The sequence below is a fragment of the Stegostoma tigrinum genome, chromosome 13 (genome assembly GCF_030684315.1).
Source record: "Stegostoma tigrinum isolate sSteTig4 chromosome 13, sSteTig4.hap1, whole genome shotgun sequence".
In the NCBI taxonomy this organism is placed as follows: Eukaryota; Metazoa; Chordata; class Chondrichthyes; order Orectolobiformes; family Stegostomatidae; genus Stegostoma; species Stegostoma tigrinum.
The window spans coordinates 41,307,910-41,331,893 of NC_081366.1; the positions used below are offsets into that span (position 1 = coordinate 41,307,910).

At 39.6% G+C, this 23,984-nt stretch overlaps 1 protein-coding gene and 2 long non-coding RNA genes across 4 annotated transcripts in view; 1 reads left to right on the top strand and 2 right to left on the bottom strand.

The window, feature by feature from the left end:
- The window catches only part of LOC125458556 (uncharacterized), an 81,817-nt gene that overhangs the window by 48,109 nt on the left and 9,724 nt on the right, over positions 1 to 23,984 (bottom strand). The gene's annotated exons all lie outside the window — the stretch shown is intronic.
- Positions 899 to 13,455, bottom strand: LOC132210473 (uncharacterized). Its single transcript, XR_009446616.1, has 3 exons — positions 13,344 to 13,455; positions 12,103 to 12,186; positions 899 to 2,817 (listed from the first exon to the last, which is right to left on the bottom strand). It is a non-coding gene; the product is annotated as an uncharacterized LOC132210473 (long non-coding RNA).
- si:ch211-39i2.2 (DNA damage-inducible transcript 4-like protein-like) lies at positions 13,562 to 16,293 on the top strand. Its single transcript, XM_048543943.2, has 2 exons — positions 13,562 to 13,915; positions 15,016 to 16,293. The coding sequence occupies exons 1-2, from the start codon at positions 13,693 to 13,695 to the stop codon at positions 15,498 to 15,500; spliced, it is 708 nt and encodes a 235-aa protein (XP_048399900.1). The 5' UTR covers positions 13,562 to 13,692; the 3' UTR covers positions 15,501 to 16,293.

Genomic DNA, 23,984 nt, shown 5'->3' on the forward strand with positions numbered 1-23,984 from the left:
GTTGCTATAACTTAATTTGGCAGTTATATCATTTAGGACTAGACCAGTTCAGTCAGTATTGATGCTGCTGTATCATTCTTGGTTATGGACATTTAAGTCAGAGTAATTCTGTCGTATTGCTACTTTCACTGCTTTTTCTCATGATATTCAATGTGGAGAACTGCAAGTTCATAAGCAGGAGGCGTGGTATGTTGCTATGAAGCTTCATATTAAATTGAATTTGATAAAGGCCAGGGATAATCTCTCAAAATTGTATATCACAGTGCCACCACTTATAATAAATCTGTTCTGTATTTAGGACAGGATACACCCAGGGATGGTGATGGAGTAGTTTGGAATATTGTCTTGATAGGGAAGTCAAGCTGCTACTTGACAGGCTGTGAGACAGCTCTGACATAAATCATCTGATGCTGGTGTGCAGAACTTTGCAGGATTAGAGTGTGCCTTTGTTATGTCCAGTCCCTAGGATAATATCACATGCTATTCTTCTTGTAATGTTTTGCAGTACATTATTGTTTATGTGACACAATGCTCACATAACCAAAACCACTGCCTGCAGATGTTGCGGCACATATGAGAATGTTTACAACTAATCCACAGAAAAGGCAATCTAATGAAACAGGACAATCAGCCAAAATAATATGGTAGCAGCTTAAAGATAAAGGCACAATACATTCTTTGTAAAATTACTTGGGAGAAGCCAGTGTTCATTATTAGTGCTGAGAAAGCAAATCTATCCAACACAGAATCTGATTATTGTACAAAACACCAAGTACTACTTTTCCACTGTGTTGAGTTCTGTTCAACAATAAATTGTTCAATTAAAGCTATCTTGATCTAAATATAACCAGTTAAGACTATAAAAATTCATGTATTAAAATGACCAGTGATCAATTACTATCTGAAAAATGATTTTAATCACTGTGAGTCAACTGACTTGCCTAGACACACAGATCTCTACTTTCCATTTCACATGAAATTGGTACTCTTCTATTTCAGCATGTGCCACTTTAAAACACTTTGTTATATGGAACTGTGAACTGAGATTTGTATGAACACCTTCTTTGTGTAACATTCAATTTGATATGCCTGAGTCACTCTAGTGAATTGTAATTGCGCATTAAACATGGTTTTCAAAAATATTAAAGGTTAAGACACAATATTAAATGCAGCTGATAATTAAAACACAAAATTAAGGTAAAGGTGATTTCTAACTTAATCAAAGTGAAGAAAATAATAGTTTTGCTTCTGACTACATTATGACTGTTTTTAGTTTAACAAAGCATAACAGTTCAGAATTAACTTGGAAATGAAAGTATGTGCTCGATAAAATTCTCACCATGTAGAATAGGTCACTCAGCAATTGTTAATTTAAAAACAACTTTCTGATTAGGCAAATTATTTGACAACTACAAAGCAGTCATTCTTTGACATTTCTGGTTTTGATCTCTTCATGCACGTTCACTGACTCATCTGGAATCTTCCTCCTTCGAACTGCAGCAAGTTTTAAAAAGAAAATGTTCATGGAATGCGGGCATCACTATCAAGGTCAACATTTATTGCTCATCACTATTCCCTGAAGTAAGTGGTAGTTAGCCACCTTCTCAAATCATTCCAGTCAACTCATGTAGGTAGACCCGTGATGCTGTTGGGGAGAATGTTCCAGGACTTTGGTCAATAGATAGTAAAGGAATGTCAAAATATTTGTAATTCCAGGCGGTGTTGTCTTGAAAGGAAGCCTGTAGGTAATGTTGTTCCCATGTGTCCACTGTCTTTGTCATTCCAGGTAATGGAAATTACAGTTTTGGAAGACATTGGCGAAGGAGCCTTAATAGAACTGTCCTAGAAGGAGCAGTACATCTAGTAGACAGTGGTAGATGGAGTGAAGACGTAAAGTAGTTGAAGAGGTGGCAATCAAATTTTTTTGAGAGGAGCTAGAGGAACACACACATCCAATCAAGTGGGGAGCAAACCATCACACTACTGATTTGTGCCTTAAGGATGGCAGACAAACTCTGGGGACTTAAGGAAATGAATTACTTGCCATTAGAATGCAGTCTGTGACCTGCTCATGTAGCTACATTATTTATATGATTGATTCAGTTAAATTTCTGGTTAATGCTAAACCACAGGATGTTGATGATGAAAAGATTAATTAATGTTAATGTTGTTCAATGTCAAGATGAGGTGGTTTGAATCCCACTTGTTGGAGATAGTATTTGCCTAGCATATGTTTAATACAGAGTTTGCTTGTCACATGAATGCCATCTAGGTTTTGTGTTACATATGACTTGAGGCAATGGAGAGTTTTTCACCTGATTCTTATTGACTTCAGTTTCGTTCAGGGTCCTTGATACCACATTCAGTCAAATGCTACTTTGATGTCAAGGACAGTTGCTGTCACATCATCTTTAGAATTCAGCCCTGATATCCATGTTTTGAGCAAAGGCTGCAATAAGATTTAGAGAACAGTGGACTTAACAGGATTCAAACTGAGCATCAATGAGTAGGATACTGGTGAATAAATGGTGATGATTGAGAATAGATTGATGGGTTTGCGATTATCCAGACTTGACCTGCTATTGCTGCATACTGTACACTCAGTTGTTTCTTGGTATCACATGGAATGTACTAAATAGGCTGATGACCGACATTTGGTAAGCTGGGAATCTCAGGAAGCAACTATCTTGGATTATACATTTAGCACTTGGCACATCTGAATGATGATGCTTGCAAATATCTCAGCTTTGTCTTTTGTATTGATACGCTGGCTCTGTTGTCATTGAGAATACAAATGGTGATGGAGCCTTTTTCACCCTGTTCAAAAGAGGAGATAGGGAACTTAGTCCAAAATATAATTTGTGGAGATACTGAGTGTTACCACAGTAACAAATGCATTGAAAGAATCCTTACAGTTGAAAATGTCCCAAATCCTTTTTATGCACGTATTAACAAAAAGGTTTGACACTCCTTTGCTCACCCTTCATTGCTTTTAAATCCACAACTGGAAGCTATTGGGATTCAGATTACCCAAAAAAACTAACATGACAACCTCAAAAACTTGCATTTAAATATCAATTTCAACTGGATGTTAAAATTTCTAAAGTCACATTGAAAAGGTATTATCAAAGGAAAATTGACATCAAGCCACTAATGAAATACCAGGGCAAACAACCAAAACGTTGTGAGTATCTTAGTCGGATGACAGACAGCAAGATTTAGAGAAGAGAGGGAGGGATTTCTAGAGCTCAGGGCCCAAATAGCTGAAAGCATGGCAGCTAATGACAGAAAACATTTGAAATTCAGGGTGTGCAAGTGCCCAGAACTGAAGAAGTAATAAAGTAGGTTACATTAGTGTGGTGGTGGTGGTGGGGGGGGGGGGGGGGGGGGGGGGGGAGAGACTCAGACAGCGAGAGTGGCTGCACATCTCATATTTGTGTGTCTGGATTATTCTGTGATTTAATAATGACAACCATTGGGGTGTGACTAACCTCACTTCCAAGCATAAGAGATGCAAGAAGAGAAGAACTGTTACTCCTGTAGAATATGACTGAAAAAGACCTGCAAGCAGGAATCAGAGGAACTTTCTTACTGACTACTTCCGGCTAGCATTAGCTATGTCATTCTGTGCCTTAGCAACGAAGTGAAAACTAGCTGGAATAGAAAGATTGAGCAATAGCAAGTCCTGCAAACAAAATGATCAAGCCATTTGTGGTGGGTTAATCAGCAGCATCAGCACAGCGGCGAGAGCAGGTCATGTGCGTAATGGCGGAATTTTCCCAGCGTTCGGGGCTGGTGACAGAAGCACTAGTGGAAAAGCTCCTCCAGCAATCGGAGGTGGCAGCAGCATCAGTGACAGCGAGAAAGGAGCTCCTGTCAGCAATCCATGTGAGACTCACAGGCTGACTGCGACTTCAGGTTGTGGGTAGGCCCGAGTGTCTGCATTGGTGGTTACAAAAACCTTTATGCAGGTAAGAGTTTGAGATCTGGACATTTTTCTTACCTTTATTTCTTCCATTCCTTTTTTTGAGATTCTAGTTTTATAACCAAGATGACACCAGAGAATGGTGACTTTATACACTTTTCACTGGACTCATGTATTGAGTACATGTGACAATAAAATTTCGTTCTGAAGTCTAATTCTGGGAAAGGCCGCCAACAGCTTTAAAACCAATGATTAAAACTTAAAAAGGAAATGTTGCTGGACGGGGTAACAATGCAATCCTTAACTATTGTAGTGGCGTGTGAATGGAATTAGGATTCAACAATAGAGGTTTGAATGAAGTCAAGGTTATAGAAGTTGCAAAGTCATTGGCCATCCAGGAGAACATTTAAACCATTGAGTCTAGAGGTAACAAAACAGGGATATGAGTTTCAGTGGCAAATAAGCTAAACAGCAGTGGATTGGGCAATAATCACAGGAATGAAAATAAGGAGTCCAGTATACAAAAACGAAGAGGATAAAAATTATTAAACATTTAGCAATCATACTAGTTATATCAACAAATATTGAGCCCACTATCCATTTAACAAAACATTTTAATTTCAAGCAGACTAGCAAGGTTGTTGCCAGAATGACCCTTTTAGATTCAAGAAAACTAAGCATAATGTATATTCTCATTAACCTGCTAACGCATTTAACAGTTTGATCACTACGCCTCAGTCTTTCAAAGGTTTAATATGAAGCCTATTTTTCTAGTATATCAAATATTATATTCAAGAATGTCAGATGACTGAATTCGAGCCAATCATTTAAAATTTTAAGCATTTATTTCCATTACAAATATTTGCATTATAAAGCACTACCTCATCCAACAGAAAAAGAAGTAATTTATTCAGTTCTGTGGGCCTACTCTGCCATTCTAGTATATGTCAAACATACCAGTAAGGAATAAGAATAAGTCACTTGGCCCTTCAAGCTTGCTGTGCCATTCAATAATGTTTCTTTATCTCTGATTTAAATGAGTGCCTCCTTATTTTTAACCATAACTTCGGAGTTCTAGACTCTCTCAAAAAAGGGAAACATCTTTTCAACATTCACCAGAACAAGTCCCCCCAGAACTTTGTGTTTCAATTACTTCAGATCTGACTCTTCTAAACTCCAGAGGATAAAGACTCTGTCTGTTTAGCCAATCTGCTCATTCTGGGTATTGATCTAGTAAACCTTCTCTGAACTGCTTCTAACACATTAACATTTTACCTATGGCAGATGTTAAGCTTACAGGACTGTAGATTCCTGTTTTCTGTCTCCATTCCCTTTTAACAAAGGATCTGCATCTGCTATTTTCCCATCGAATGGAATCTTCCCCTAATCAAGGGAATTTTGGAAAATTGGAAACAATGAATCAAGTATCACATTACCCACTTCTTTTAAGATGCTAAAGGGCCTTAGGGGACTGTTAGCAAGCACCACCCCGCCCCCCAAAAACTTCCCTGGTCATTGTAATTTTCTTAGGTCCTACAGCAAGGGCTGATACAAAATTCCTAAGTGACCAATGTTCACTCTTTTTCAATTATCTAATTTAGCTCACTTTCTCTTATACTCTAATTGTTCCCTTCTCATATAAAATCTTCTGACTTGTCACTCAACTTTGCATATTAATAAGCTTTTTCCTTAAATCTGATACTATTTTTAACTTTTAGTTAACGATGCATGGTTAGTCATCCCCTTGGAACTTTTCTTTCTCAGTGAGATTTATATTTTGTGTATTCTGAATTATCTCATTAAATATCTGTCACTGCATTTCTATTGACCTCTCTTAACCTAATTTACCAGTTTATTTTAGCTAACTTTGCTTTCATGCCCTCATAGTTGCCCTTTTTTAAGTTTAAAAGTCTAATCTCGGACCTTGTGTACTCTATTTCCCCTCAATCTGAATATAAAATTCAATCATATTATGTTCCCTTCCCGCTACAGGCACCTTCACAATGAGGCCATTACTCAATCCTTTCTCAGTGCACATTACCAGTTTGAGTATATCCTGCTCACTGGTCAGCCTCGGAGCATGCTGATCAAAGAAATTATGATAAAACATCCAATAAACATATCTTCTGGGTTATTTTCACCCAGGTGATTTTTCCAGTCTTTATGTAGATCAAAATCCCCCATGATTAGCACCATATCCATCTGACAAGTTCCCAATGTTTCTTCCTTTATACTCCATCTTACTGCTTGTTTAGTGTTAGAGGGCCTGTTCTCTACTTCCAAAGTGGCTTCTTCCTATTGTCATCTCTTATTTTGACCCAAATTGTTTCTACTTCCTGGTCCCATAAATGTATTTTGCTAACACTACCACTAATTAATTGAACCAGCTTCCAACTTTTCCTGGCTTCTTGTCCTTCCTAGGTGTTCGGTATTCTTCAATATTCAACTATTCCTCTGTAATGGGTATCAGACCATACTTAATTATTTCCATTTGCACTTTCAGTTCATCTGTTTCGTTCTGAATGATACACACTTTCAGATACAGAGGCTTAGTTTAGTCCAAAGCCAACGGGGTTCATAAAAGTTTAAAACATCCTGGTAGCCAGAACAATACCCAATCATCTTCATGTAGATGCTCACTGAAGAAGCTGGGGAGTCTGAGTAGTTTAATGTGAAACTCCTCAATACTGAATCATCATCTCCAACATTGGAGAATACTACCACCTTGTTGCAATACTGTTGAAGTTTGACATTATCTGAGACAGAAAACTTTTTTTAAAAATTAGAATCCTGCCTTTACCTTGACAACCACCTTCCTAGCGTCAAAGTATTGTTTCTATCCTTTTACCAGCAGGAAGATATAAACAAACAGCTTGAGAATCTAACTTCAACAACAGTCCATATATTAAGACATCTACAGCAAGAAAGCCAAGAACAGCAACTGTATGGAAGCATTATTACCTCTAAGATACACACCGTTCTCAGTTGGAAATCTACCCCACATTTCTTCTTTGGTGTTTGGTCAAAATTTGGAATACTCCATTTACATCATCAAAGATACACAACTAATATTAGAACAGCTTGTAGTACTAAGGTAATGCATAAAGTTCTGACAGGACTGCGATGGGGTAGATGCAAGAAGAATGTTCCCGATGATGTGGGAGTCTAGAACCAGGGTCCATGGTTTATGGACCACACCCGAGCACCAAACCATCATCTCCAACACCATTCACGACCTCATCACCTCAGGGGACCTCCCACCCACAGCCTCCAACCTCATTGTTCCCCAACCCCGCACGGCCCATTTCTATCTCCTTCCCAAAATCCACAAACCTGCCTGCCCTGGTCGACCCATCGTCTCAGCCTGCTCCTGCCCCACCGAACTCATCTCCACCTATCTGGACTCCATTTTCTCCCCTTTGGTCCAGGAACTCCCCACCTACGTCTGTGACACCACCCAAGCCCTCCACCTCCTCCAGGACTTCCAATTCCCTGGCCCCCAACACCTCATATTCACCATGGACGTCCAGTCCCTGTACACCTGCATTCCGCATGGAGATGGCCTCATGGCCCACCGCTTCTTCCTGTCCCGCAGGCCCGACCAGGCCCCCTCCACCGACACTCTCATCCGGATAGCTGAACTCGTCCTCACTCAACAACTTCTCTTTTGACTCCTCCCACTTCCTACAGACTAAGGGGCTGGCCATGGGCACCCGCATGGGCCCCAGCTATGCCTGCCTCTTTGTAGGTTACGTGGAACAGTCCCTCTTCCGCATCTACACAGGCCCCAAACCCCACCTCTTCCTCCGGTACATTGATGACTGTATCGGCGCCGCCTCTTGCTCCCCAGAGGAGCTCGAACAGTTCATCCACTTCACCAACACCTTCCACCCCAACCTTCAGTTCACCTGGGCCATCTCCAGCACATCCCTCACCTTCCTGGACCTCTCAGTCTCCATCTCAGGCAACCAGCTTGTAACTGATGTCCATTTCAAGCCCACCGACTCCCACAGCTACCTAGAATACACCTCCTCCCACCCACCCTCCTGCAAAAATTCCATCCACTATTCCCAATTCCTCCGTCTCCGCCGCATCTGCTCCCACGATAAGACATTCCACTCCCGCACGTCCCAGATGTCCAAGTTCTTTAAGGACCGCAACTTTCCCCCCACAGTGATCGAGAACGCCCTTGACCGCGTCTCCCGTATTTCCCGCAACACATCCCTCATACCCCGCCCCCGCCACAACCGCCCCAAGAGGATCCCCCTCGTTCTCACACACCACCCTACCAACCTCCGGATACAATGCATTATCCTCCGACACTTCCCCATTTACAATCCGACCCCACCACCCAAGACATTTTTCCATCCCCTCCCCTGTCTGCTTTCCGGAGAGACCACTCTCTCCGTGACTCCCTTGTTCGCTCCACACTGCCCTCCAACCCCACCACACCCGGCACCTTCCCCTGCAACCGCAGGAAATGCTACACTTGTCCCCACACCTCCTCCCTCACCCCTATCCCAGGCCCCAAGATGACATTCCACATTAAGCAGAGGTTCACCTGCACATCTGCCAATGTGGTATACTGCATCCACTCTACCCGGTGCGGCTTCCTCTACATTGAGGAAACCAAGCGGAGGCTCGGGGACCGCTTTGCAGAACACCTCCGCTCAGTTCGCAACAAACAACTGCACCTCCCAGTCGCAAACCATTTCCACTCCCCCTCCCATTCTCTAGAATGACATGTCCATCATGGGCCTCCTGCACTGCCACAATGATGCCACCCGAAGGTTGCAGGAACAGCAACTCATATTCCGCCTGGGAACCCTGCAGCCATATGGTATCAATGTGGACTTCACCAGTTTCAAAATCTCCCCTTCCCCTACTGCATCCCTAAACCAGCCCAGTTCGTCCCCTCCCCCCACTGCACCACACAACCAGCCCAGCTCTTCCTCCCCACCCACTGCATTCCAAAACCAGTCCAACCTGTCTCTGCCTCCCTAACCGGTTCTTCCTCTCACCCATCCCTTCCTCCCACCCCAAGCCGCACCCCCAGCTACCTCCTAACCTCATCCCACCTCCCTGACCTGTCCGTCTTCCCTGGACTGACCTATCCCCTCCCTACCTATACTCTCTCCACCTATCTTCTTTACTCTCCATCTTCGGTCCGCCTCCCCCTCTCTCCCTATTTATTCCAGTTCCCTCTCCCCATTCCCCTCTCTGATGAAGGGTCTAGGCCCGAAACATCAGCTTTTGTGCTCCTGAGATGCTGCTTGGCCTGCTGTGTTCATCCAGCCTCACATTTTATTATCTTGGAATTCTCCAGCATCTGCAGTTCCCATTATCTCCATGGTTTATGGATACAGTTAAATCATTCAGGACTGAGATGAGAAAAAATTTCTTGACCCAGAGAATGCTTAGTCTATGGAATTTGCTACCACAAAAAATATGATTTCAAGAAAGAGTGGTAATGGGAACTGCAGATGCTGGAGAATCCAAGATCCAAGAAGGTTCTGGGCCCGAAACGTCAGCTTTTGTGCTCCTGAGATGCTGGTTGGCCTGCTGTGTTCATCCAGCTCCACACTTTGTTATCTTGATTTCAAGAAAGAGTTGGATATAGCTGTTGGGGTTAAAGGGTTCAAGGATTATGGCTATAATTACAATGACTGGTGCACCAAACTTGAAGGGCCAAATGGCCTATGCCTGCTTCTTTTTTTCTATGCTTCCATGGTTCAAAAAGGTTCATCAGAACTTCAAGCAAAGTAGGAACACAACACAAAAATGAAGGTGGTGATGCAGAAGTAATATTGCTGGAGTAATTATCATTGTCTGCGGCACAGGTTCAAACTTCACCATTGATAATTCTGAAATAATAAGCTAGTGTCAGCAATGGTATCAAAAACCTATTGATTTCTGTAAAACTAACCTGGTCTACTCATGTTCTTTAGGAAAGCAAATCTGCCATCATTATCTGGTGTGACTGAATGTGACTCCAGATCCACAGTAATGTGGTTGCCTCATTTCTAACTTCTGAAACAGTCTAGCAAGCCACTCATTTCAAGGTTAATTATAGATGGGCAACAAATGCTGACCCAATCACATGAAATAACACAAAAAAAATTAGGTGTATCTTTGTCAATATTCACATTTTCAAGAACAAATTAAAACTGATATAGGAATACTTGAAATCAAATGGAAAGAATCTGGAAATGCTTATTATTATTTATACATTTGTTGTTCAGTACATTTATCAAAATATATGAATTCTATCATACAAAAAAATTAGAATATAGAACATATGTCACATAAGTAATGTATTATAAATTCAAGCGTCAAACTTGGTCCAGAAGTTAGCCACTAAATACTCCAAAACAATTAAGTTGAACATTTAAATGTTTCCTCATAAAATTTAAAAGTGATTTTGAACATATAAAAATGTTCTTATTTACAATTTCTATATATTTACAGAAGTCCACAAAACATTTGCAATTAACAATGTAACTTCGCAGGAGTGTGAGAAGTAACACAGAATTTTAAAGGATGAGGCATTTCATTAAGACAGCATACTAAGAGGTGATGTATTTTGGGAAGACTAACAAGGCAAGGAAGCACAGATTGAATGATAGGACCCTACAAGGAAAGATGATCAGAGGGTCCTTGGTGTGCACGTCCATAGATCCTTGAAAGCAGCAGGACAGGTATATACGATGGTTAAGGTATGGTTAAGGGATAGGTGGCATAATTAGTCAAGCACTGAAAAACAAGGGCAAGGATTTTATGATGAGCTGTGTATAACATTTGTTTGGCCACAGCTTGAATACTGTGTGCAGTTTTGGACATAAACTATACGAAGGATGTGATTACACTAGGGAGGGTGCAGAGAAGATTCACCAGGATGTTGTTTGGGCGATTTGGCCATGAAGGGAGATTAAGTAGGCTGGGGCTGTTTTCCTCAGAGCAGAGAAGACTGAAAGGAGATCTGATTGAAGTGTTCAAAGTTCTGAGGGAAATAGGGTAGATAGGGAGAAACATTCCCTCTTAGTACAGGGGTCAACAACCAGGGCACAGTTTTAAGGAGACTTGATATTTTTTTCCAATCTAGAGATTGCAGGTATCTCAAACTCATCACCTAAAAGATAGGTAGAGGGTGGAAACCTCAAGATATTTAAAGGCTTTTAAACCATCATTTGAAACAGCATAGCATAAGGCTAGAACCAATTGTTGAAAAATTGGATTAGAATAGATGGATGGTTGATGACTACTATGCCCAAGTCTATGATTTTGCTAGACAAGAATACCAGGGTTCACAAAATAGTGAGGGAGACAGATAGGAGTAGCATATAGAGTAGTAAGTTACTAGGTGAAATAACAGTAAGGGAAGATTTAATCAAGTCTAAATTAGGGTTACCGAGCATGCATGCGAATGTATGGAGCATAGTAAATAAATTTGGGGAGTTAGAGACACAGATTGTCACGTGAAGATATGATGTTATGGTGACAACAGAGACCTGGTACAAGAAAGGGCAAGGCTGGTGTTAAATATTTCTTGGTACACAGAGTTCAGAAGGGATTGCAAAACAAGGAAAGGAGGAGAGGTGGTTAGTATTGAATAAGAGTGGCACAAGGAAGGGTAAGACTGGGTGTTATATATTCCTGGGTACAAGGGATTCAGAAAAGATTGCAAAGGAAGGAACACAGTAAAAGTGGTATAATTGGTTAAGAAGCAATTTCTGTGCTAGAGGAAGAGGGTATTTTAGAGGGATCCAAGACAAAAACAAGTCAACCTGGCTGGAGCTAAGGAAACAAAAAAGGTGGTCTACAGACCACCAACCACTGGGAAAGATATAGGGGGACAAATCTGCAGGGAAATTACAGAGGTATGCCAATGGTACACAGCAGAATATAATGGGACACTGTATTTGTCCAAAAATTGACTGGGTAGTGTAAGGGCAGTGAGATGCAAATGTTCCTGGATTGTGTTCAGAACAAATTGTTAAAACTGTGTCCTGTCCAACAAGAAAATGGTGCTATTGGACCTCATACTTGAAAATGAGGTGGGCCAAGTGGACCAAGTGTTACTGGGGAAATATTTAGGAGACAAAGATCATTGTATCATGAGGCTAGAATGATGGTGGAGAATGATAATGGTTAATCTAGGAAAAGAGAAAAAAAATCACCTGGTGGTGAGCTGACTTCAATGGGGCATGAATGGAGCTGGGCAGGCAGACTTGATCAAAGACTGTAATTGAACAGCAGGCCAGCTTCAAAGAGGAAATGTTTCCAGCACAGTCAATGCATATTGTTATCTTTTTCAAAACTTTTTTCTTTCAAATCTAGTGAATCTTAATTTTTAGAACAAATAGCTTCTGAAGAATAAATTATATCAATTGTGCCTATCATTTTGTTACACAGAGTTAAATAGGTGTACAACACAGAAACAGGGCCCATGGTCCAAGCCGACCAGATATCCTAAATTAATTTAGTCTCATTTACTAGCACTTGGCCCATATTCTTCTGAACCCTTTCTATCCATGTACTCCTTCAGATGCTTTTTAATATTGTAATTGTACCAGTTTCCACCCCTTGTTTTGACAGTTCATTCCATACATTCTACATTCTGTGTCAAAAAAAAGTATTCGCTCAGGTCCCTTTTAAATCTTTCCCCTCTCACCTTAAACCTATGCCCTCTAGTTTTCAACTCACCTACCCTGGGGAAAAGGCCTTGACTATTCACCTTGTCCATGCCCCTCATGATTTTATAAACTTCTATAAGGCGACCCCTCAGCCTCCAATGTTCCAGGGAAAATAGCCCCAGCCTATTCAGACTCTCCCTATTGCTCAAACCCTCCAACCTGGCAACATCCTTGTAAATCTTTTCTGAACCCTTTCAAATTTTATTCCCTCCCATTTTACCCCTCCCTCCCAGGTCAGTTTGATTCCACTTTTGCTATTCCTGAACCTCCCACCAATTCCATTTTTCATGAAACAATCTCTGTGGTCAAAGCAATTTGTTACTGGGCTCCGATTCTCCACATTTTTCTGCACCCATGGTAGCCTCTACACATATGCCACCCCCACCCCCCAACCACGCTCCTTCAAACATCACCACTGCCAGATGCACAGGTATTACAAGTTTCAGATCACCTCCATATGGTCCATGTGCCACTGCATTTGCAATATACTTTCCACAAATATGCCCACCAACAGACATGTCCCTTAACCGCATCAAAAAGTCAGAAACTGAATATTGTTATTAAACTATGTTAACGCCCAATCGATTTACAAACTATTTTGGATATTTTTTTTAAAAAAAACTAATCGATATCAAGTAATAAAAAATAGTGGGCAGTTTAACATAAAGAAATATCCCGAAGTACAAAAGACGCTGCTTCAATACAAAACAGTATTAAAATAAAACCTTAGGTGATTGGTTTAATGCAGGGAAAAGAGCTGCAACGTTCTATCAATCAGCTAGCTTTGCAGTCAGTGAGAAGTCGCAGAGGCTTCTCCCCTGTATCTAGGACTCATCGTGGCACATAGTAACAATTCTCTCATTGGTTGAACAATGTATCAATTCTGGCACGACAGCCAATGAATGCGATGGGTGGGGCATCTTCTCGTTTGACATCAGATCATGTGCCTCTCAACAGCTGATGCAACGTTCGAGTAGAAAGCGGTGGCTGCTGCCAGCTGCGATCTGTATTCGGTACCGCTAACGAGAGGGGTAAGAACTGGCTGGACACAGTGGGACACATCACTCAGCAGTGATGGTGATGATGTACGTTCAGAGATTTGGGGGCACGAATGTTTACAGTAAAAGGACAAGTCCTACAGACGATGAAGGGGATAGTGTAGTCCAGTTGATGAAGAGACTCCTTCACCATAGCTTCGCAGGCGAAGCGGTAACAAGTTCAAAAAAGATAAAACGTGGTGAAATCCCTTTTGAGAGACATTATAACTCAGATGACGAAAGCCTAATGCCTGGATCAGGTGAGCTGATGGGGTCGCTCGGTCGCTTTGTTCTTGTTGGGACTTATTGCAACAAGTCGATACTAAGTGACTAAAACCATGACATTTTCAGCAGCTCAGGATTCTTTCATAAATGTTCTCAATTTCATCAACTTCCTAAATCAATCCAAATTAACAATTTAGCATATCCTATTAGATGAACTGCTGCAATCTTAAAACTGAATTATGAGAATCTTTTATTCTGACCAAACCCTTGACGTGTTTCCTTTTAAATGAGGTTTGTTTTTCTCTCTCAAAGCTACTGTGAAGTAACGTGCGTTTCTTTTCACTTCTTTTTCTGTAAAATATCTTCCATCTGAATTCTGATTCAAACTAATCAGTTACATCACCACTATTCTAGAATCGAGAATTCAGAATAAAGGTATAGCGATTGCACAATAATAAATACTAACCGCTTGCCCCTCTCAAGCATTGAACATAACCATTCTAAATGCTGTAAAACTGAATTGCTATATCAAAGTTCTAGTTTGACAGATGACAATTAATGCTCCATTTTAGTAGTTTTGATGAGCAATTTAAAGATTTCAGTGAAGCCCATAGGTGGACAGTCCATAGCAGAAACCACAAGCTTGAAATTAAATATGGTAATGCCCTATTAAATCATATTTACAGGAATATTGTTAAATACTGCAATAGCACTACCAATAAGTCCACTGTGCAGCAATTTAAACTTTTTAAAAAAAAAACCTTTGCTTAGCAACAGGAAAATGTTCTAAATTGTGGCATTGGTTTTTTTCAAAGTATAATAGAAGCACTGTTGTATATTGGAGATGTGGAGTAATAATTGCTTTAAAATGACAACTACAAGTGAATCAGACTTTTGGCTCTTAGGATATTCTTTGAAAATCATTTGAATGTCTTTATTTTTGGAAGATAATACTAATATTGAAGATGATACCACAATTCTTTTACTTTTTTTGTGAATAGGGTGTGAGCTTTACAAGACAAATTAATATTTGACTTCAGGCATTTGGATAAGATCTACTTCTAACTGTACTTCAGTAGATATACATTACCTAAAAATGCATTTCAAAGATCTTCACAAATACTTTGCTTTTCAGATGCCTATTTCTTGAATGAATCTGGCAATGACTTCCTTTTTCTGGAGGAATTCTTAGAAGAAAGGACATGCCAATATCTTGCTAAACAGATAGAGCACTGCTTGTCTATTTCAAAGAAATCTCAGCTTCACTGCCAAGAGCTCTTGATCCCCCAGTACATGAGTAGGAGAATAGCCCGAGATGTGCTTCGAATGGCTGCCAATGAGCCCTGTGGACTGCGTGGTGCAGTGATCTATGTCAATCTGGAGCATGAGAACACAAGTAAGAAGCTGGGCAAAATTGTGTATGACAGCACTGTCATTCCTACTTTTGAACTGACTCTAGTTTTTAAACAAGATAACAGCTGGCCAAGTCTGAGTGATTTCTTTGCTATAGGGGCCTGTTTCACACATGTGTCAAGAAGGGTGCTGAAACTTAGTCCAGGCTTTAGATTAGTCAAAAGAAAATTATATTCTTCTGTGGGACCAATTGTTGAAGAATGTTGATTTTTTTTTGAATGCCAAACTTGCTCTTTAAGGGCAATTTTTCTGCTATTTTCTGACTAGTGATCTATTAAGACTTAATGGGTCTTAATAGGTGCTACTAAGTCAGCAGTGGAAGTATTTCTCTAAATACAACTTTGTTAATAACTTGAACATCACTAATTATTTTGGATTTGGAATATTTTTTGTGTGTGTATATCTAATGCCTACTTTAGCATCCAGTACATTAAGTCGGTAGTGCAGTAGGCAAAGGGTACACAATGGACATTTTGATGCACAGTTTTCCTATTGTCCTCTTTTAATTTTACTGGTACCACTGTTAGAAGTAGACATTTTGGATATGGATGAGGACAATTCAAAGCAAGTGGTGATGGTACAATGAGGAAAGTGCATAGGGGGTGGTGGTGGTCTCAGGGAAAGGAAATGAAGGCATGAAATGCATATGTGTAAATTCTTTTTCTTCAGATGAAGAGAGTAACAAACTTAGGCATCGGACACTCTGTTTAACATGTTTAGCTGCAAGTGGTACTAGATTAAAACTGAGTTTAAAAGTTGATATTTTTTACTGATGTTCAGTATTGTTAAGTGTTTGCATATTTTGCACTGTGTTGCACTGATCAGTTGAACCATTTTATATTTGTACGGGCATGCTGGACTTGCTCTCACATAGTATCTTGCATTTATATGGATGGTGGATGCAGAATAGCCCATTGCTACCTTCATCTACTGCAGTGCTATGATTTCTGTGGTTTTTTTTGTTGATGTGTAAGATCACCAGTGTTGAAAATAAACATTTTTGTAAAATAAACACTTTTGCCTTTGGTTTCACGTTACTTTTGAATAATTTGTAATCTTTTTTCATTTTTCAACAAACCTCCCAACCAATTTTATACCACCAAGACAACTGACCATACCAAAACCTGCTGCTCATCCACACCATAAGTTACAACAACATTGCAAATGAATTTTGGTAATTGTGGGGAAGTAAATATCAGCATAAATCTTCATTGTCATATTTTCATCAGGAAATGTATATACAATGGAAGTCTGAATTATTATTCAAAACATCAGAATAGGTGGAAAGAAGAAGTGATAGGCAGTGCAGTGTGAGGCATGGAAAGAAATGGACTATGTGATTGAAAAACAATAGCTGGCAGAAGTATAATCAACAGGTTAGGTTTAGTAACAAAGCTTTGAAAGCATTACAAAAATAAAACCAACAAACCAAGTGATTTTGTAAATATGAACTGACAAGGGTTGTGAAGAATGAGAAGGAAAAGCTAGCTTAAAATTCACACAATGGGGCAATGCACATGAATATGTGGTGGGTTTAACAGTCACAGCAGGGGGTGGTCTCCTGACTGGAGTTGGATGATTGCAACCTCGCTTTAATTCATATTTGGAACTCCTGGAAATAGTTGAGGTACCATTGCCAGCACTACCATAAGCCACAGCTCTGCCTATAGAGTATTGGAACCCAGAGATCAAGGAGTAAACTAATTGCAGCCAGGCATGCATATCCTACAGAGATGTCAGTTAAAAGGGCCCATGGTTTCACCAAGACACTGCTCTTTCATGCCTGAGTTGAAAGAAACCCCCTCCTGCCATCAGGGGGATCTTGTAGCTTGCTTGAGAGGAAAGGGTCCCCTTTCTCACCCCCAATGCTGGTAAGTTCCAGCAGTAGTGGGCTGGAGCTCTGGAACAGTGTATTTAAAAGCCATTTAAGGACCTCAGCTGATCACCAGATAAGATCATCCTTGATACTGTACAAGATAATTCAGGAAAGGCAATGGATTCTCTATGCTGTCTTTAACCATTTTATAGCCTACCTGTGCCTAGCCTCTTCCATGGTGGGGCAAGAAACAATTAATTCTGCCCACTGTTTCTCTCTTCACAGATGTTGCCAGAATTATGGTGTATTTCCTACTTTTATTTCTGATTTCCTAGAGTTGTAGTATTTGCATTCCACAAAACTATTCAAATATGCCAGGGGGAAAAAAACTTATAAAGTGAATTTATCCAACTATGTCAATGGGAATGTTGTCTGAATAAAGACAAATTCATGACGTAAGTTATCTGATTACCCTTCTGAAACTTTCTTGGGACTTTTAAATTACCATATAGATGTAAGTCAGGGTCTTGTGGCACAATGGTAGTTTCATCTATTTAGAGTTGTCATAATACAGCTGAATGGGTTGATTAAATAACTAAGTGTAAACGGGGGTCTTGTCTCACGGTTGTAGTATCTGGGTTTAAGTTCCACCTGGCCAGACATGTAACAGGTCCAAATGACTGATTTTAAAAATCATCATAAACCTAAGTTGATAGCGTTAAAGGAATATTAGAATTGAGTAAATGTATCAAAAGTAAATGTACATTTTTAAAGTAAGAGGGGAGACAGGATGCTGAAGTTTGAGGTTGGCAAGTCTCCTGCCTCTGATACCTTTCATCCTTGGGTGCCTAGACAAAAAGCTCAAACAGTGGTAACATCTTGTGCAGATATTTTTCAGAGTGCACTGGACACACTAAACCTTACAGATTGGGAAAAGCAGATGTGATTCATATCTTCGAGAAAAGGAATAAACAATCAATGGGCCTGCAAACTCCTGTGAGCGCTCAGAAAAATAAATAATAGAATTGAACACCTTGAGGGCTTAGCCAAATCTTAAACAACGGTTTCAAAACTGAATGGAGCTGAATATTGTTCAATCATTAGTAAACTTCCCCACTTCTGACTTTTGTATGCAGTCAAGGCCACTGATGAAGCAGTTTTTTTAAAAAAAAGAAGCTTAAGATGTAGCACCTAGTTATATCCTTGGGCTTAGATGACTATCCTTCGACAGTCATGACCTTTGAGATAGAGATGACTTCGGTTTACTATGATTCCCAGTGAATACAATTTGATCAAAGATTGCAATGATGTCAAAGTGGCCATTCTCACTTCCCCTATCTACTAACTGAAGATAGAAATGTAAAGTAAGAACATTGTTTCAGAAGAATGTTGATGTGGGGAACTCTATGTGCTTTTTCCAAACATATATCACTCCCATTTACTTCACTACCATGAACAAATACAGCCATTTCATACTTAATTGAAAATACGGTTTGTTTACAGGCATTTTCAAATTTAAGGTTACTAGGATTGGTTTAACTGAGAAATTAATGCACACTTAGAAACCTGATCCCATCGCTGTTGGTATCAACTCAAAGCCAGAAGGACACACAACAATAAAATTTGTTGGGGTGGTCCAAGTCCTAGAAGTTGTTGATCAAGGGAAGGCCTGCTCCTGTTCTAAGTGCCTGAATGGGATACTAAGACCCCTATTTCCTCCCCAAGATTTGGTCAGTGACACTATTTTGACAATGTATAGTTTGTTTTCAAATCAGCATTTTAAAAAAAGTAATTTTAATACTGCTTGCAGTGGGAAGTGAAAAGGCCAATAACAAAAACATACATACATCACACTGAGGATTGCCAAGGGAGCAAAACCAACCATTTAAGGTAAAGGCAAAGAACTATGGATGATGGAAATTTGAAACATAAACAAAGTGCTGGAGAAACTCAGTAAGTCTGCAGCATCTGTAGAGACAGAAGCAAAGTCCTGTGACACTTCATCAGAAGTGGGGCAGGGCAGCACGGTGGCTCAGTGATTGGTGTTGCTGCCTCACAGTGCCAGGGACTCGGGTTCAATTCCACCCTTCAGCAACTGTCTGTGGGGGTTTCCTCTGGGTACTCCAGTTTCCTCCCACAATCCAAAGACGTGCAGGCTACGTGGATTGGCCATGCTTAATAGCCCATAGTGTACAGGGATGTGTAGTTTAGGAGGATTATCAGAGTGGGATGATCTGAGTCTCGGTGTGGACTTGTTGGGCTGAAGGGATCCCCACATTGTAGGGATCCTATGAGCTGACTTAAATCTGCTTCTCTCTCTATCAATGCTGCCAAACTTGCTCAAGTTTCTCCAGGACTGTGTTTAAACCCCTCAGGGAGTTGACAACATATTTCACCATCAAATAGATACTTTGGGTTTTAAGGTCTCATCGCTGGCCCTTTGAAAGTGTGTAACTAACTTTGAAGCCAAAGCATTTTCTCATATAAAATGCAATAACGGTGAAATAAAACCCCTTTAGAAATGTCCCTGAAATTTTGTAACATAATTCCTCTTCGTATAAACATGTAAATATCTTTACAAAATGAACAATTCTTCTAAATCTCAATGAAGCTGAGTATAATATTTTTAAGCTCTTTTCAAACTTCTGGAGTCAGGCATTTTTATTGGTTTCTGAAGAGACATTTTGGAATCTTTTACCAATACTGTCAGACTTTGTAATAAAGCTACTTGCGTAAAAATTGAATTTCAGAAAGTGAATCACAAGTCATCAAATGCTCAATTAGTTGCAATTATATAATTAAACATTATAATTCATAAACTGTTCTGCAAATATTAACAAATATATTCAAACACTAGACATTATAAACATGACTTTTATTTCATGATTTTATGATTCATGCTGTTGCTTTATTATTATAATGCCATCTTTGGCAAAGCCATTGATCCAGCACAAAAAAGTGCCGTGTTTTTTACCTTCCCACATATTGAACAAACCATGGCTAAAATAATCCTCAAAGGAATAACTGTTTATAGGCCATCTTGCTGATTGGCCCAATGAAAACACATCAGATCTCATGAGTCTGACAGGCATTATAATACTGAACAAAGCTGAAAGCAGGATAAATCTTCATCTAATCTGTATTCAGCTTCTCTTTTCACAGACTGGAAAATATGTAGTAAACAATCCCACAAGCCACTAGGGTGCAACCAGCTGATTGGGGTTGATGAGCTGTTTCGGAGAAATATAGTCCATGTGCCTCTGAAGTATTTTTGCATCGGCTTAACTTTACAGGGCAAGCGAAAGACGCAAACATGATGTATTCACCATTTGTCTGAAAGCAGTCTTTCACTTTGGTTAATTGCCTAACTGTTCGAATAACAGTTTCTGTAAGTACAGAGTTGCGAATTAAATTCTGTATTGTTTTTCTTCGCACATACAAATTTGCAGTGCACAGATCTAACATTTCCCCACAGTCACATAATTATTTACAGGTTAACCACGTAGGATAAGTATTAATAAAAAAATTAGATGTACAGTCATCACAACCTTCATAATAACAAAAATCCCATAAGAGCAAAGAAGCTCGGTGTCAACAGGAATCTGATCAATTGGCAATTCCCCATTCTTGTAGTTTAATAGTTGCCCAATTTCTATTCTAAACATTGCCAAATTACTGAAGTGTATGAGGCATAAATTCATTTGTGATGCATCGACCAGACTAAAAAATCATGGATTTCCCAAAGTAGATGTATGTCCACTTATTAATTTGAAAAAATAAGCACTGTTGCATGTTTCAATGGACATATCCAAAACATTGTGAAAGTCAGACAAAGTAGAGTTTCAAGACGGCAATGTATTATCACGACAAAGCAATGACAATTTCCAATGTACTAATTTGGCATGCATGTATTGCACTTAGTTATATAGCTTTATAATTGCTGTTTGTGGGGACTTTATGCAACTTGTGCAAATTAGCCAACAGTAACTGCTAGAGCAGTGACTACTCACAAAAAGAAACTTAATAAAGCACTCTGGGGTAGCCTGTGAATGTGAAACATGAAGTTCCATGATAATTGAGTTTGTACGTTATCAAATAAACATGCTCCTCAGACAAAGATTGTCTGGCAGTGATTACGAGAAATTTATAATATCTTAAAATATGACAAAATTGTTAAGGGTGTTGAAATCATAATCTATAAAATAATTTGTCTCTGGTAATGTTTACAAGAATCCATTTGAAGGAGGATGAGGATCATTAAGAATCAAAATCCTTCATTAGTTGACATGGAGAGATTTTATTCCATTTGTAAATGCACAAAATAATCACCAGGATACAATTATGTTTAATGCTTTATTAAAAATTATCTTTATGTTGCAACTTTGTAGGTTTGTACTCAGGTGGAGCAGGTCCACTCAGTAACAAATAACGATGGGCTGAATTTTCTCCAATGATTTCTTAGATGATAATATTACATATTAGAATGTACAATCATGAAGAAAGTGGCAGTGAAAGACTGATTATTGAAATCTGTTGATACACAAATTTAAGTTTCTTTTAAAAATACGTGAAGGAATGTCAACTTTTCTGACCAATGTTGCTACAATTGCCTTATTGACATATTTGGTTAGGACTAATAGTAGTTTAAGGCAGTTGTTTAAAAAAAACATTATTATGGAAGATGAGTTGCTATTTTAACGTGACATTTTTTAACCTTTGTCTCCTGTTGCTATTCTCCTTCACATAAATATAGTGCAATAGATTGATCAGTGGTTGCACTTCAAAGCAAAATTGGAAATTCATAACTAACATTCCATGAAGAACGGAAATGGGCAACAGATAACTACAACACTACCAAGTTTCTATCAATTGAAGAGAAGTAATTGAAATTTGTTAGCAGGGAAAAAGAGCTTGGTGGTGGAAGTGGTATTTGGGCGGGGGGGGGGGGGGGGGGAAGGGGTGGCAAAAGGGTAAAGATGAAGTTGAAAATGGGCTGCTGGCAGTTGTGATCAGAGATAATGTGAACTGCAGATGCTGGAGAATCCGAGGTAACAAAGTGTGGAGCTGAAGAACACAGCAGGCCAAGCAGCATCTTAGAAGTACAAAAGCTGATGTTTCAGGCCCGAAACGTCAGCTTTTGTGCTCCTAAGATGCTGCTTGGGCTGCTGTGTTCATCCAGCTCCACACTTTGTTATACTGGCAGTTCTAAGTTGAGCACAGCTATTGTGGTTATTTTGAGGTGACAGGAAGGGAAGAAGAAAAGATCAAACATTATGACGTGGTGGGGACAATAGGGAAATTTGATTCAGTAAAATTCAGGTAAGTTCAACTATCCTGACATTACGGGGAAGAGAGAAGCCTCCTTTAACTGTCAAATTTCTTAATGCATCGAAACATTCAACAGTGCTGAATTTTACAAATTGGCCTTCAATTGCACACACGTTAATTTGGTATTCTGCATTTCCAGAATAGAACACTTGGATGTCATAATATTTGGTGCTGTAAAAAAAAACAGGCAGCGAGCACGTGAACAGTATGTCTGGGAGGTCTTCCCCTGATTTAAATCTTAAATTCTTAGGTCCTTTTCCATTTACATTGTGGGTTAGTATCTAGGCCACAGTGACTGAGCACTTGGACAAGTATCACGCAATCAAAAAAGAAGAATTAAATAATTTCTGAAGAGAAAACCATTACAAGCACGACAAGCACGTATTACATTCCAGAACACATGTCAATATGGGCCTAAAAACCTGCAGAAACAAACAATAAAAGTGAACAGACTAATTGAAAGATGAACCAAAATGTTTAGTCAGATTGTTATATCATTACTTCCTAGAGTAATTTAAGCTTGAAAACTTGAACTGCTGAATGTTTCCAGCATTTCCTGCTTTTAGTTCTTCACAGAATCATTGAGGGCAAGAGGTCATTCAGCCCATCATGTCAGCATTAGCTCTCTGAACAATTTGACTTAATGCCAAACACTTGTCTTTTCGCCATAACATTGCACATTGCTTCTGCTTCAATATCCAACGCTCTCTTGAATGCCTCAATTGAACCTGACTCCACTATGCTTCCAGGCATTGCATTCCAAACCAAAACCGCACACTATAAGACAAAGACCTTTTTCCCCCCAATCGCACAATATTTCGAATCTATGCCCTCTAGTTCTCAAACTGTGTCTGAGCAAGAACAGTTTCTTCCCACCTACTCTGTCCAGACTCCTTGTGACTTTGAGAAGTTCCATCAAATTTCCCAACAGCCGTTCCTCTTCAAACTGTACGGTCCCAAAATCTCCAGTCTATCCTCATAACCAAAGTTTATCATCCCTTGAAACATTCTTGTAAACTTCTGCACTTTACAATGCATTCGCATCCTTCCTCTAGTCTGACACACAGAACTGGACACTATGGCTTAAGGCTAACCAGTATCCTAATTAGGCTCAGCATTGCCTCCCTGCTGTTGTACTTTGTCCCTAATTATGAAGTCTAGAATACTGTGGGAATTTTTTTTTAACGAACAGCTCTGATGACCTATCCTGTCACATTCAATGATCTGTGTACTCACACTCAGATTTCTCTACTCTTGCAAAATTTGTGGAAAGGTACACCTTACACTGACTATCCATGTTCTCTGTATCAAAGACTATCACTTTACATTTCTCCACAGCGAACATTATCTACCATCTATTCACCCACTCTACCAACTTGTCAATGTGTTTTAGAAATTTTCTACTGTCTGCCTCAGTTTAAATATTTTTTCAAATGTTCTGTTGTCTCTAAACTTAAGTTATCCTCAGTTCGTCAAGATCTATGTCATTTATACTCATCAGAAAAAGCAACAGGACTTGATTATAAAACTTCCTTCAGCCTGAAAAA

Bases quoted from the DNA above. Each gene is read 5' to 3' on its own strand.
- si:ch211-39i2.2 (XM_048543943.2), top strand. From the start codon at position 13,693: ATGGTGATGATGTACGTTCAGAGATTTGGGGGCACGAATGTTTACAGT. The intron at 13,916-15,015 runs GTGAGCTGATGG...TTTGCTTTTCAG, and splicing joins AAGCCTAATGCCTGGATCAG to ATGCCTATTTCTTGAATGAA.